This window comes from Lactuca virosa, chromosome 1, assembly GCF_052849685.1.
Source record: "Lactuca virosa cultivar CGN04683 chromosome 1, Lactuca_virosa_CGN04683_v6, whole genome shotgun sequence".
NCBI classification, from domain to species: domain Eukaryota; kingdom Viridiplantae; phylum Streptophyta; class Magnoliopsida; order Asterales; family Asteraceae; genus Lactuca; species Lactuca virosa.
The window spans coordinates 26,279,551-26,294,568 of NC_136426.1; the positions used below are offsets into that span (position 1 = coordinate 26,279,551).

At 35.1% G+C, this 15,018-nt stretch overlaps 2 protein-coding genes and 1 non-coding gene across 3 annotated transcripts; 2 read left to right on the forward strand and 1 right to left on the reverse strand.

The window, feature by feature from the left end:
- Positions 1 to 9,109: 9,109 nt before the first annotated feature.
- Positions 9,110 to 10,733, forward strand: LOC145155780 (NAC domain-containing protein 100-like). The gene is made up of 3 exons (XM_079075629.1): positions 9,110 to 9,526; positions 9,624 to 9,898; positions 9,995 to 10,733. Exons 1-3 carry the CDS (start codon positions 9,331 to 9,333, stop codon positions 10,586 to 10,588), a joined length of 1,065 nt encoding a protein of 354 aa, XP_078931755.1. The 5' UTR covers positions 9,110 to 9,330; the 3' UTR covers positions 10,589 to 10,733.
- Positions 10,734 to 11,362: 629 nt separating this feature from the next.
- TRNAT-AGU (transfer RNA threonine (anticodon AGU)) lies at positions 11,363 to 11,437 on the reverse strand. Its single transcript has one exon. It is a non-coding gene; the product is annotated as a tRNA-Thr (tRNA).
- Positions 11,438 to 11,644: 207 nt separating this feature from the next.
- Positions 11,645 to 13,587, forward strand: LOC145155931 (FKBP-like peptidyl-prolyl cis-trans isomerase family protein). The gene is made up of 5 exons (XM_079075645.1): positions 11,645 to 11,781; positions 12,575 to 12,719; positions 12,822 to 12,931; positions 13,034 to 13,176; positions 13,430 to 13,587. Exons 2-5 carry the CDS (start codon positions 12,587 to 12,589, stop codon positions 13,470 to 13,472), a joined length of 429 nt encoding a protein of 142 aa, XP_078931771.1. The 5' UTR covers positions 11,645 to 11,781; positions 12,575 to 12,586; the 3' UTR covers positions 13,473 to 13,587.
- Positions 13,588 to 15,018: the final 1,431 nt, after the last annotated feature.

The following is a 15,018-nucleotide window of genomic DNA, read 5'->3' on the forward strand; positions in this document are numbered from 1 at the left end:
CTCACGGAGTTTACAACCAACTCGTCGAGTCCATGCGGGTCCAGAAGTCGGGGAAAACCCTTACTAACTCGTCGAATCCCCTTACTGACTCGCCGAGTCCATGCAGAACCCAACCATGGTCAACATTCATTGGACTCGCCGATTCGTCTATGCGACTCATCGAGTTCATGCAGTCCACTTCTTATACCAATGTTTTTAAGCTACTCCAAAGCTCCAATTGGTAGATCTAGTCTCCTAGGGCCTGGCTACCACGTAAAGTTGCAAACTTTACGTGCATGCAAGGTCCTAAGAGCCAAAACTAGGCTAAAGAAGAAGCTTAAGGCAAGGAGAAGGCCATAGCTTGACAAAGACTAGAACTTTGTGACAATAAGGGGCTAAAGGAGTCCAGATCTGAAGTTACAACCTCAGATCTTGCTCCAATCCTAATACCACAACAATACACTAGAAAAGGGTTCTAAACCCATGTATGAAGAGTTCTAACTAAAGGAGAGCCAAGGTAACGACTTGTTACCTTCAAAATGATGTCAAGATGCAGCAAATTCAGATCCACGAGCTCCTCTCTGCTCCAAGCTTCTTAGACTTCAAGTTCTTCTCACCAAAATCCACCTTCCAAGCTTAATAACACACAAATATGGAGAGTAAATACGATTTAGGGTTTCTGAGCTCAAGGGGAGCTGTAAGGGAGGCTAAGGGAGGCTAATGACCCTTTAAATAGGGTGCAAAACCCTGGGAATTAGGGTTTCATCCTCCAGCTCCAACTCGTCGAGTTGTGTCCTCCAACTCATCGAGATGGTCACTTAAGACACGCAACCAAGCTCGTTCCTACTCGACGAGTCAGGGCATCCAACTCGTCGAGTAGACCTTTCAAAATGAATATAAATCTGAAAAGTTTATACCTGAGAGTCGGGGTGTTACATTGTGTCCCCGACAACGGTGCCAATTTGTTAAGCATGTCATACCCAACAAATAATAGGGGTATAATGGACTCCAAATACACTGTTTTAATGCACTAAAAAGTAGTACTAGGTAAGCAGGGTCAAACCATAGTGACACGGGATAAAAGTTTGTACCTATTTACGCAAGGTACTTTGATCACAAAAGGGGGTTTTGTTTGCAAAAGTAAAATAATAAAATAACAGTCTACTTTAAAAACATGCAGAAAATGAAATAAACTTGTAAACAATTTGATTGAATGGTTCTAGTTCTAGTTCTCAATGTTGTTGTTCAACTTGATTATGACTTGATGCAATTCATGATTGATATTCTAAGTTGGTACTGAAAGATATTAACATGCTCTAATACCTCTCGCTTGCCAAATTATCGAACCAAAACACTCTGTTTGACTAGACCTAGCTTTACTAATTCAACCTAAACACGCTCTTAGATTGTATTGAAAAATTACATTAAGTTTTGTACAAGCTTCCCAACAATGTTCATTTCTTCTCATACGTTCGGAAGTGTGAAAACATGTGATGAATGTCTTACAATAAGAAAAGTTATTGTTTGTTACCAATTATTAACTTAATAGAACGATTAGGTGCACTAAAAGTTAATTAACTACACAAAAATTCAATTCATGAAAGTGGCCAATCAAACACAAATAAAATTCAAGGATTCTAGTTTAAACAAAAACATAATCACTAGAATAGAATCACAAATCAAACATCAAATCATATGCTTCAAGTCAAGAAATCAACATGTTTTGAACAAGAACTAGAAATTAGGGTTTCTTAGCCACACATGGCTAAGAACAAATCAATCAAAAAGAAAAATGGAATTGGAAATGTTTAATGCCTACAAAAGGAAATAAAAAATGTTTGCAATGATTAGTAGCCTTCTTGAATTCCCAAAAATCTGCCAAAATCACCAGAAGTTGCTCCGAAAACCGTCTCTGTCAAAAGTGTGGTGATCCCCCTTGTTTTATAATGCTCACGTGCTTTCCATAAGACCATGCATTTTTAGCATGGCCATGCCTTTTGCCCCTGTGTTTTTGGCATGGCCATGTGTCTTGACCATGTGTTTTTTTGGCATGGCCCATGCTATTTGCTAAAAGTCCAATAAGTCTTCACTGTTGGCTCCATCTTCAGTCTAGCTTCACCACGAGTCAGGTTGCTCAAATATAAGATGAGAAAGGACAAACACAGCCCGTATCGGTGTGACATGAACCGTGTTTCAAACATAGTCATTTGCTATGATGATAATGCAACAATGACTCGGGTTATGTCTTCATGTTTTCTTCCATGGCATGATCGGTCCATCTTCTCTTCATGCTCCAATGTAACGCTTGGATCTGGTATAAGCTTAATTACCTAATTAATTGTATTTTTAATGGGGACTCGACGAGTTAGAAGCTCCAACCCGTCGTGTCGAGAGGGATTTTGGTTGCGGATATTTATGGACCAACTCGGCGAGTTAGCGGGTATGAAGAAACCCTAATTTTTGGGGTGTTGCACCCTATTTAAAGGCATTAAGTCCCTTGGTTGGCCTCTTTACCAGCCTCCTCTATCCAGAAACCCTAATTTCAAGCATTATCGTCCAAGGTTGAGTGTGTGAGCTTGTGGTGAGCTTTGAGAGTTGATTTTGGTATTCTTTGGAAGGAGCCTTGAAGTTGGAGGTGCCTAGTTTGGAAGGAGGGCTTTAGATCCAGAAACTCTCCATTTGTTGCAGTCCTTTTGAGGTAGAAAGTCAATACCTTGCTTTGTTATCATCTAGATCTCTTTGTTTTATGTTTTAGCTTGATTTTGGGTTTATGGTTGGGTTCTCCAAGAAGTTGAGGGTTTCAGGGCGTATTATGTTAGATATGTCCCTTTCATGACCTTCTCTTGGCTTAAAGTTGCAAGCTTTACTAGGTTCTAGGTCCCATTCATGCAATAAGTCCTTTATTAAGCCCATTATGAGTCCTATAGTTCCTTTTTAGCATGAATGGACGTAAAGTCGGAAACTTTACGTGATTTTCCAGCCTTGGGATGCCAGATCTGCGTTTTGGGTCTATGCTTTTGGAGTTTAAGGGCTTAATGGATTAAGCCTCACTCCTTTGAGTCTAGGGTTCGGGTTTGGGCTCTTTGTGGGGGTTCCTAGGGATAAAGTTAGAAACTTTACCCTTCTAGACATCATTTTGAAGGAAATATGAGATTTGGAGTTCCTAGATTTGATGGAAACAGCTTAATGCATTAAGCTTTTGGATTTCTAGCCAACTCGATGAGTTAATTAGTGAACTCGGCGAGTTGATAGAAGTTTTCCCGATTCGTGCAGTTAAGGGAGGAACTCGACCAGTTGAACTAAAACTCGGCGAGTTGGGTCAACTCAGATCGTTGACTTTGACCTTTGATCTACATGCAAAATTATGTAAAGACCATGGGAGGAGCCCATGACACTCGGTAAGACCATGGGAGGAGCCCATTGGCTCGGGGATGTAGGACCATGGGGGTAGCCCATGACATTCCAAATGAAGACCATGGAGGGAGTCCATGGCAATCTTGTATGTATGTGTGCATGGTATTATGTGATTTTATGTTTTGGTGTTTTAGGAAACTCACTAAGCGTATGCTTATAGTTTTGTTGGCTGGTTCAGGTACTTCTAACTCTAAGGGCAAGGGTCCGACTTGATGGCGCAGTGTGCACTCTCCAGCATTTTACCACTTGTTATTATGGACACTCTGATCTTTCTGAATAATATGTTGATGTATTGGATTTTGGAAACAATTTGTGATGGGAATTTCTAATTATTAAACCTGGGTTGTTAATGTTTAAATGAAAACTTTTACTTGAAATTTTGGGTTGTTACATCCAAGTTCCATGCTCCATGCTCCATGCATCCAAGCTCCAAGCTCCACGCTCCATAATGCCTGCAAAATAAATCAAAAATAGTGAAGTACCAGACATTCTTAATGAAATATGCAATTGCCCAAATATTTAAGTAAATGCAAGAATTATGAAGTAGAATGCTATGAAAGGACGGAAATAAACATGCAAAATAGGTGCATAAAATGCACCTACCAGTCGATTAAATTCTCAGTGATGTCACCAACCTACAAAGAGAACAAGAATCTCCAGAAATTCCTCCCATCGACAAATCAATTGCGCAAAGGATGGCATACATTGAAGAACGTGAGAAAATCTTGGATCAGCATATACTCCTACGCATTGAGTTCGAGATGCAAGCCATTAATGAACATAAGAAGAAAGATCATGAAGCTTTCTTGAAGAGGGAAGAAGTGTTTGTACAATAGATCAATGGATTGAAGGAGAAACTCGAGTCGGACTCCCAAACATATGAGAAGAAGTTGTGAAGTTTTATTGATGAAACCCACAATGCTTATGAAACGGGTTATGTTGAACTCCAATCCACAATCAAAGGTATTCGCATAAACAACCAAACAACTCTGCAATTACTCTCTACTACGATTACTAAAGCGGCCAAGGCAATGAATGCTCCAAGGGAGATTCTTGATGAGATTCTTCAAACCTCTAAAGATATTCTAGAATATCTCAAGAATCCCCTTATGATGACAAATAATAATGTCAATGTGAAGACCCAGCTCCCCTTAGGGTGGGTGGGTGTGTGTGTGTGTATGTGTATATATATATATATATATAAAGAGAGAGAGAATCACAATAAGATAAAGCGTCTTGGAAGTCAAACCTTTCTCCACTCCATTTAACCCAATAACAATGAACCTCAAGAAGTTACTCTATAACAACACGATAAACTGAGAAATAACCATAAATGCTCAACCCGAACGGAAGAATGTTTAAAATCAAAGTTTCTTTCAATAATAAATGATGAAAGTAAAATTTCTTTCAATAATAAATGATTAAAGAACAACCTTAGATAGGATCGAGATGAGAGAGAAGTTCGAGTTTGAAGATGGGGGAGGAGGATTATTGTTGTCATTTGTCATCTACAAGATGAAAGAAGTTTAGTTAGTTTGAATTTATCCTTAAAATAATTTTTAACCCTAAATGAATTATTAACAAGGCTAAGACCCATATTTGGCTTTGTGGTGTGTAAAGGGATGTCGTAAACACACAACAAAGTTATTTAGGTAGGCATTGCAATTTTCCAATTTCAAACTTTTGAAACTCCTAGATTATTTGAGATTCATTGACATTTAATGGCATGTTAATCTCAATTGTACACATCTCAATTAAATAGATGGTGAATCAACCATGTAAAACCACTCGATCCCCGACGCAAAAGTATTCCCATATTGACGTGTCAGTTAACCATAAGGATGTCAAAAAGTCCCGTAGGACCCCGTTCCCGTGGGGGCCCCGTCCCGTTTGGAGGAATTTTTTTTTTAAATCGGGGGCGGGGACGGGAGCGGGGGCAATGTTAACCCCCGTTTTAATTTCGGTGGCGGGGGCGGGGGTAGGCAATCCCGTCCTGAAACCCCCATGGGGACCCCGTTAATAAATTACATATATTAATTATATAAATATAATAAACAATAACATGATTTTAAGCTTCCAAAATTCATCAAAAAAACATGTTTTTAAGTTTTTAGTATAATGTTTTTAAGATGCCATAACTTTTTTATTTTTAACATGTAAAATTCTGCTATAAATAGTTATTTGTTACCTAAAAATTAGCTTCTTTTTTACCTTAAATAACAACTTCTTTTAGCCCAAAAAAATACAACCCAAAATCAATCGGGGCGGGGACGGGGGTAATAAAGGGGATTCGGGAGGCGGGGGCGGGGGTAGGAAGGCTGAACTTGGGGGCGGGGCGGGGACGGGGGATCGGGGAAATTTTGGGGGCGGAGACGGGGGATGCACTCTCCGTCCCGTTTGCCCCCGTTGACATCCCTAGTTAACCACACATGCTCCATCAACAAAATAATTTCTTGAGCGACTCTCATTTTAACTTATATTCTCGCAATAGCATGTCGGATAACCACACATGCTTCATCATCATAATATAAATAAAATGTATGTTTTCATGGGTAGCACATGACTCAAGTTTTTGATATACAAAACAAGAATTTTATTTTATTATTTGATTAATACTTTTAATCTCGAAACAAAATCCGATCGAACCCTTTCGGTAACTCTGCTCTTACAAAAAGGCGGTGAGGGTGGTAAGCACAAAACATTTTGAAAACCGACCTCATTAGGAATCAAAGAGACCTCCTTAAACCTTTCTTAGAGTATTAGAATGGGTGAGCTTAATCTTGATTCGACGATAATGTTTTTATTAACATGTGATGACACATGCGATATAATTGTTATACATATAGTAGATTATATCATATACTAAATTTAAACCTTTTAAATTTATAATCTTCTTTTTCTAATTTAATTCTCTTATTAAATAACGTTCAAGATAAATATTCAAATTTTAATTCAAGTTAAAATTATATTCAAATTTGATTAATTAAATATTCAACTTTAAATTCCTATTAAATAATATATCAAAATAATTACAAAATTCGTAAATTCATATTTAACCATTTAAAATAATATTTTAAAATTGAAACTTATCCCTATATTTTCGAAATCAGTCAAAATCCTTAAATCTAAAAAATACACCAGTCGCGTCGCGGCTAGCAGGTGACCGCGTCGCGGCTGCGATTAACAGGTTTCTTTTATTTTTTGATTTTTTACAAAGTTTTTGCTATTAACTAAAACTAATTAGGCGCTAATACCATTGTTGGAGATTTTTAGCATCAACTACACCATCCAAAGGTAGCAAAAACAATCAAGAGATTTACCTAAGTGTGCATGCATCATAGAATCTAGGTTTTACTGGTTATAGCACCGTACCATAAAAATCTACAAAAAGAAAGAACTACTAACCTCTTTATTGCTTGATTGTGATCTCGTAACTGCTAGCTCGTTGCTATAGATGAAGGATCCAAAGTAGCACCCTATAATGAAGTCATACCCGCAACACCAAAAGCAAAAGGATGAAACCCTATACTAAGGTTTATACGAAATTCTCTAGCCCTTAGGAGAGAGGTTAATAATTTGTGTGTGTTTATGTGTGTGTGTGTGTGTGTATATATATATATATATATATATATATATATATATATATTAACTATATTATAAAACATATTGAACTTTTCTTAAAATTTAAGAGGTACATGCTTATAACTTAATTTACAAATTTGTTATGCACAAACCGCTTATTTTTTTATGAACAAAAAACTAATTATGGTAAAAAATAATCAACAGAAATATTTAAGGAATGAACATCAATTGAATTTTGTTTCTTTTTTAATGTAGGCATGATGTTTGTCCAAAGGTTGGACATGAAATTTTTCTAACATATCAGTTAGATAATTTGTAGTTATTGAAACAGTCAAATAACATTTTCTGGAAAAAAACGTTCGTCGAAAAAGTAATAATTGTCGCCGCCGCCGATTGATTTTGGGTTGTATTTTTTTGGGCTAAAAAAAGTTGTTATTTATGGTTTATGATCACCCTTATCAACATACACAAATTTAACTATGAATTTGACATAGAATACTTTAGAAACATGATTTCTAAGCTTCTACAACATCATTACTGTAAATTTCTTCAATTTCAAACATAAAGGTTTCACCCCTTCATCAAGTTCACCATTTGACATATATTCACTCTTTCCAAAAAAAAAAAGTTCACCATTTGAGCTTAAACGAGCTTTGAAGAACAAAATGTTACCTTAAACTCAAATATGAGTAATCCTTTTGATCCTCTTGATACTTCTTGACTCCTAGCTCCAATTTCTTGAAAACTTGCGTTATGTTAAAGTTTTAGGGATGTCAGGCAGTTCTAAGCGACTAATTGAACCCAAAATAAAAATAAAAATAAAAATAAAAAAGTTGATGTGATGTATTATGGTCGTATTATAGATAATTGTTCATAAGTTGGATCAACAAGAAGATAGATTATATAAAGTTCATATGGAATCAAGTTTAGTGTTTCTTCCTCAACAAATACTTAGTTTGATAGTTTTATGTTTTGAGTGCTACTAGTCAAACATTTTGATTTATTAAACCTTTTTTTAAATACATTTTTGTTTTTAATATTGTACATATTGTTTTTAAACAAGTTAACTATTATTTCATTATATTGTGTTTGTCATTTATTATCTTCATTATTTTATATTCCAATAAAAAATCCGGACCCGATTTCTTAATATTGTTTTTTATGGTAAAAAAGGTGTCGCTAATGCAAGTAAATAGTTTTAATATAAGTAAGTATATAGTGATATAAAAAAGTGACACAAAAATCCAATATGTTTTATTATATAAAAAAAAGTGTCACTTAAACCCGTAAGGCTGCAGCAATATAACCAAAAATGTCACTAAATACTTTTACTGACAACGCTTTTAGTGACAATTTTTGTGTCGCCGATTACAGAAGGGCATTAGTGATACTTTCTTGGTTTTTTAACATTTATTCTATGACATAGTAGTCCAAATCTTTATCAAATACCCAACATCTCTTCTTGTGGAGTAATATGGTACATGATTTTTCAATGTGATGTTTCAAGGTCAAATTTATTTCAACCTTAAGTAGAGCACCACATTGTTTGCATTGGGACATTCTACTATCATTCTCCATTCTAACTTGCATGTTCTCAAATAGGGGTTGTCCGGTCATGCGACGTGAACACTTTGACAATGTTGTTGGATGTTAAGGAGTTAAGGACCTCCTACGGAAACTTTAGAACCGCAACACCGATTGACAATATTGTTATTTTACCAACAAAATCCCTTTGCCCTAACGAAAACCACAAATACATGCAATTTTTCTTATCTCGAATTTATTTAGGCGTGCATAATTTGCGTGTATCTTACAAATAACTAATTTATAAGAGATAAAATCAAAATCGTTCTATGTATTTATAAGATTGGTTGTATTTAGTCAAAATATACATATATACATTCGTCTCAGGAGATTTATTGCAATAAAGTTTCAAGTTATGGACAAATAAACAACCTCCCCCTTTAAGCTTTCTTACGAACCACGTCTCTCTCTCTCTCTCACACACACATATATATACACATACAAAGAGAGAAAGATGGACCAGTATTTAAGGGCTTGGATTCCGCCATTTTCTTCTTTTTCTTAAAACCTCCCAGTCTTTCAGCTTACACTACCATAACTTTCATTACTATTTTCAACACCAATCTACTCCTATATATATACTCTCTTTCATTTAAAACTTTACCGGATTTAGCTCCCTTTCTCTCTCTCAAAGCCTTAATTAAAGAACCCTTTTGCTATTTTCAGGTGTTTACTGCTTAAAGTTGCAGGTTTTTGTTCAAAAGTTGGAAAGTTGCAGGTTTTTGCTCAAAAGTTGTAAGCTTTTTTTTAGTTTAAGAGGAAAGGTTTCACATGATGGAGGACAACAATCTGTTTGGGCTTGTTAAGGAGGATAATCAGATGGATTTGCCTCCTGGGTTTCGATTTCATCCGACTGATGAAGAATTAATCACTCATTATTTGTCGAACAAAGTGGTTGACGCCAATTTCTGTGCTAAAGCAATTGGAGAGGTGGATATGAACAGAATTGAGCCATGGGAGTTGCCAAGTGAGTTCTTTTTCGTCCCCAAATCAACTTCTTGTTTTTATGATGTTTTGTTTGATGAATTCCTCTAATCTGTTTTGGATTTTTTGTGACGTTGAAGGGTTGGCGAAAATGGGGGAAAAAGAGTGGTATTTTTTCTGTGTGAGAGATAAGAAGTATCCCACCGGAATGAGGACGAACAGAGCAACTGCAGGTGGGTACTGGAAAGCTACGGGGAAAGATAAGGAGATTTTCCGGCGAAAAGTGCTCGTCGGAATGAAAAAAACCTTGGTGTTCTACAAAGGGAGAGCTCCAAAAGGTGAAAAAACAAACTGGGTTGTTCACGAATATAGATTAGAAGGCAAATCCTGCCAAAAACTACGCAAATCGGCCAAGGTAATCGATCTGTTCTTCATCCATCCCCTGTTTTTGCTAAAAAAATAAAACTTTTTGAATAATCATGGTACTGATTCATTGTCACTTGATTAACAGAATGAGTGGGTGATTTGTCGTGTGTTTCATAAGACTTCCGGCGGAAATAAAGTCCAAGATACAGGGCTGACGAAGATGAATTCTGGTGGTAACGAACGGCTTCCATCTTCTCTGCCTCCATTGATGGATTCTCCCGTGGCGGCGTGTGGTGGCAAGATACCAAAACAAATCATATCCCAACCACTCCACGTGCCCTGCTTCTCCAGTCCGATCAACATCCAACAGAAAGACATGTTCAACAGTTTTCTAAACAATCCTGATTTCAATCTCACTTCAAATTTTGATCACCAGAGGATTGGAAACACCATTTCCATCGGTCAATCTGTTCATCAAATTCAATTCCCACAGAATTCTGCATTTGCAGTCAACGATCAAGCAATGCTGAGGGGTTTAATCGAGAAGTATGGTCAAAACATGAAACTGGAAAGAGATATAATTACTGGTTCACAAGACACGGGACTGAGCACTGAGATGAACACCGAAATCTCGTCCCATATGTCTAATCTTGAAATGGGTAAGAGGAGATTTGAAGATCAAGAAACCCCATCAACTTTAATTGCAGCAATTGATATGGATTGCTTCTGGAATTACTAAAATTTGGATGAGAAACACTTGCAAGAATCACCATGAAGAAGCTGTTTATGAAGATGATGATAGAAACTGTTGATCTTTTCGAAATAGATTAATTGTGGAAAGAATAGTCTGATGTTTGAGATATGAATATTAAAGATTTTTTTTTAAAATATTTTGGTATTATCATAATTAATTAATGGGGGTTTAATTATAGTATATGAAATTCTTCAAATGTGATGACAACTAGAGATTGAGTTGGTGGCTTAACTCGTCTATGGAATGTAGTGATCTATTTTCATCAACAATTTTTTAATGCTATAGTTCCTTACTATAAATCTATAATCTTATGATATTTGATTGCAAGAGTCACATTCTTATTGACCATCGATGAGAATATGTAAAAAGTATAATAAGATGCTTATTGTAACTTTCACGTGCTCATCGTCAACACAAAACTAATAGTTGATGTATTGAGTCGTCTTCCTTGTGGACTCATGAAAGCTTTAATAGTCTCTACCGACTCTACATGTTTAGCATAGCTGTTAGCTATAAAATATGACAATTTATAAATATAATAATTATATAAATTTATCTCTTTCGTTTGTGACTTGATAAATATGTGTTTTTATTTTAGTTTTCATTTGTGTGTGTGTGTTTAGTTTTTCAGAGAGTGTATTTATGTGTTTTTTTAGTTTAGAGAGAGATAATAGAAAAGGTATTATATAGTCCGTGGTTTTTTATACCAAAACCAAGTTAAAATCAAAAATATTTTGGCATAAATACAAAAGTGCAAAATGCTTTCATTGAGAGTCGAACTCAAAACCTCCCGCTTACTAAACGGGTGAATCTAACCAACTGAGCTATGAAAGCTTGATATCCAACAATCTCTATCATTCTTAATTTTCATTAGAAACGTTTGGTTTTGTATGGGTGTTTACCTTGTCTTTAAAAAGGCAAAAGTCATTTTTGTAAAAGATAAGAGGTAAAAGATGTTTGATAAAAACATTTTAAAAGCTACCATTTTTTATATAAGGAGAATTGACTTTTTGGAAAAGTTCCTTAAAACGCTGCTTTTGACTCTAGAAAACAAGCCAAACACCCCCTTAGCTTAAAATATCAGCTTTGGGCGAAAGAGGACACAACAGAGAGCTGAGAGGGTAATCGGCGGCTGCGGTGGATATATTTACTCAAAACCCCTTTGATCGAACTCGAAGGTGAAATTCCTAAAATCAAATTGAAGTATAATTGCATAAAGTTCATTTTGATCTTTCTGTTATATGGTTCATCAATTTTATTGATGGGTTTCGCTTTCTGGGAATTTGTCTAATTTATTCGATTATTTAAAGTTTTCGTATTTCGATTTATCTTATTGTGAAGTCCTTGATGATATGTTGATATGGATATCTCTGAGAATTAAACAATATCTCTTTGAACCACCCGTATAGAAAGGTTCAACTTTCTCTATGAATATGCTGATGGATTTGATTTTTGTGTTTGGATCAATAAACAATATGTTGTTTCTGGAGTTCAAACTGCTGAACTATCAGTTACTCTTATACGGTGTTCACTGTAAATCTGTAATGTGTAGGATATTATCTATTTATTCATATACAAGCACTCTTGTGGGTGTTTCCAGACAAGAACCCTAAATTTGATCTGTGAAATCCAAACATAATAATTTTCGAACTCAAAAGTTTGAGTCTTTTTGTCTCGAATATGATATGATCTTCCTTTTTATTGCTAATTGTTATATTCTTTATTAGTGTTTTGCAATTCAAACTGGTTTTTAGCTTCTTGGAGTGCAATGCTATGCACCATTCTCTATAGCTTTCCTTTATCGGAATCCATAACCCAAAGTTATACACTAGCTAACTTAAAACCATGGTAGAAGTTATTGGTAGCTAACTACTGAAGAGTTATAAATGTCCCACAATTCTCACTTTCTATCCATATTGGACATGTTTACATCTTCTGTAATCTCTATGTTTTGATCATTTGATGTTACAGGGTTGAAACATAATGGGAAAGGATGCAAAGGGAGGTGGAAAGGGAAAAGCAAAACAGGCAGGTGGCAGTGAGGATGGTGGTGCAAAAGGCAAAGCCAAAGGTGGAAAGGCTAGTGATGGCCTTGGAACCTGCACATATGTAAAAGGTTTTCTTCTTCATCTAATCTTCTTTTGAAACCATATGTCTCTTATTGTTTCAGATATATATAACATATAAAGTGCTTATGTTGGTTCTGAATATGATTCAGCAAGGCACATTTTGTGTGAAAAGCAAGGTAAAATCAACGAAGCATACAAAAAGCTGCAAGATGGATGGCTTAGCAATGGAGATAAGGTTCCTCCAGCTGAGTTTGCAAAGGTAAGTTCTTCACTGGATCAGTGTCATTCCTTTTATGTGTGTTTATCCATTAAGTTGATTAAGTAGAAAAGAAGTCTTTGTGTAATTATTATGTTTTTGCAGATAGCAGCTGAATATTCAGAATGCCCATCAGGGAAGAAAGGTGGAGACCTTGGATGGTTTCCACGTGGGAAGATGGCTGGACCATTTCAAGAGGTTGCTTTTAACACTGTTGTTGGGGCTACTAGTCCACCCTTTAAGTCAACGTGAGCGTTCTTATATATTTCCTTATTATACTTTCAGTCTGTTTCTTATTAAGACATTATACTTTGAAAATTCTACACAATTCTAGTAGTGAAACTTGCTTTTTAGATTTTTTTAATGTAAAATGTTGTAGGAGGAAATGAAAGTAGGATGGTATAATAACAAATCAATAAAAGTACATTACTTTTTTTTTTTTTTTTGCATTTGGTCGTTATTTTAAACATAATCAACTTGATTTGTTTCTTGACAATGCAGACATGGGTATCACATTATCTTGGCTGAAGGGCGGAAGAATTAGGAGATCATAAGCAGTTTCATTATAAATCAAATAAAGCTGAAATGGTGTATGAACTTTAATGTATTCTCTCTTAAACATATGAAACGCTTTGAGATTTGCAATTTTTCTGCAAGAATGTGTCTTTATTTGGTGTATGCTCTCATAAAAGTGATTTTTTTTTTTTCTAATGTATGCAGCAAAGTGTTTTTTAGACAAAATCTGCACATCTTTAACTAGTTGAAACACGGTTGCATATTTTTGTTAAAGTTCTGTTTGGTTGGATGATTGAAACAAAAATGGAACGTGGTTATAAGTATATAATTAACTTCAACTTTAATCGAGTAAAGATTAAGACCAATTACTTATACTTTATTAAAGGTAAAAAAATAAAGTTTCTACTGCAGAAAATAAGCTTCTTCTTAAATCCTATGAGATCTTAATTGATTAGGATAAGATTCATAATTAATTATCTAAATTAAAGCTAAAAAAATAAAGTTTCTGATAATTAAAAAAAAAAAACAAAAATATGTCTTTACCCCTAGACAGTCTCGAATAGCCGAAAAACATCATACAACAGTGGCAAAGCTATGTGATTTGTTGAACGGAATTGATCTAATTAGTCCTTAAACTTTTTTTATGGCACAGGGGAAATGACACTATAGCCTACAATGTTTTCAGAATTGATTTAATTAGTCCTTAAACTTTTTTATGACTTTATGGGGCATAAAGTGGATGTCCACCTACTTTTTTTGGTCACTGTTACATAATATAACAAATTTTATTAAGCCACATAAGCACTTTGAGTTGATATGGTATCCTTCGTATCCTTTGTCAATATATTTGGTCTAAATAGTCCCTAAACATTTTTTGTTGTTTTAATCCCGATCACATAAAAATATATCAACAAATATATGATAATTTTGGAATTAGGTCTAATTAACAAACAAACTGATGAACAATTATTCTCGATCACATATAAAAAAAATATCTAACAAGATTTAATTGTGAAAAACTTCACATCAAACAAATTGGTTGTTATTGGATCGAAATAAAATTAGAGTTAGATTAGGTGAAATTGATTGGAGCTCAAGTGATATGATTTTGAATCCACCACAAATTTTGTTTTTTCAAATCAAAGAAGTATGAAGTGAGAAAACCGACAAGAAGAAAGCCTCTGTTCTCCACAGTCGGAGCATACGAGCTTCATGTAAGACTTGATGATGACGAGTAGTAGAAGTTGTAATTTGAGCATAAATTGTTGTACTCTTGGTATGATTCCACAAATTTCCCTCTCTTTAATGATTATTTGCTAAATATGAGTTTTTGATAGTTGAATTCAGATTGATTTCTACTTAAAGAGATGGTGTCGTCAAGAAAACCCACAATTCGATGGGATTTGGTGGGATGAGCAAATAATGTTGTCCGGGGATGAAAAGATAACGATTTGAGTGATATATGGAAAATGAAAAGAACAAGAAAACCTTAATAATCACAAAACGCTTTTCTGGTGGATGAATTAATAAAAAAAAAATATGAGCTTAGTGATGAGGTCGAGTTTAGGAAACGT

Bases quoted from the DNA above. Each gene is read 5' to 3' on its own strand.
- LOC145155780 (XM_079075629.1), top strand. From the start codon at position 9,331: ATGATGGAGGACAACAATCTGTTTGGGCTTGTTAAGGAGGATAATCAG. The intron at 9,527-9,623 runs GTGAGTTCTTTT...GTGACGTTGAAG, and splicing joins TGAGCCATGGGAGTTGCCAA to GGTTGGCGAAAATGGGGGAA. The intron at 9,899-9,994 runs GTAATCGATCTG...CTTGATTAACAG, and splicing joins AACTACGCAAATCGGCCAAG to AATGAGTGGGTGATTTGTCG.
- LOC145155931 (XM_079075645.1), top strand. From the start codon at position 12,587: ATGGGAAAGGATGCAAAGGGAGGTGGAAAGGGAAAAGCAAAACAGGCA. The intron at 12,720-12,821 runs GTTTTCTTCTTC...AATATGATTCAG, and splicing joins AACCTGCACATATGTAAAAG to CAAGGCACATTTTGTGTGAA. The intron at 13,177-13,429 runs GTGAGCGTTCTT...TTGACAATGCAG, and splicing joins AGTCCACCCTTTAAGTCAAC to ACATGGGTATCACATTATCT.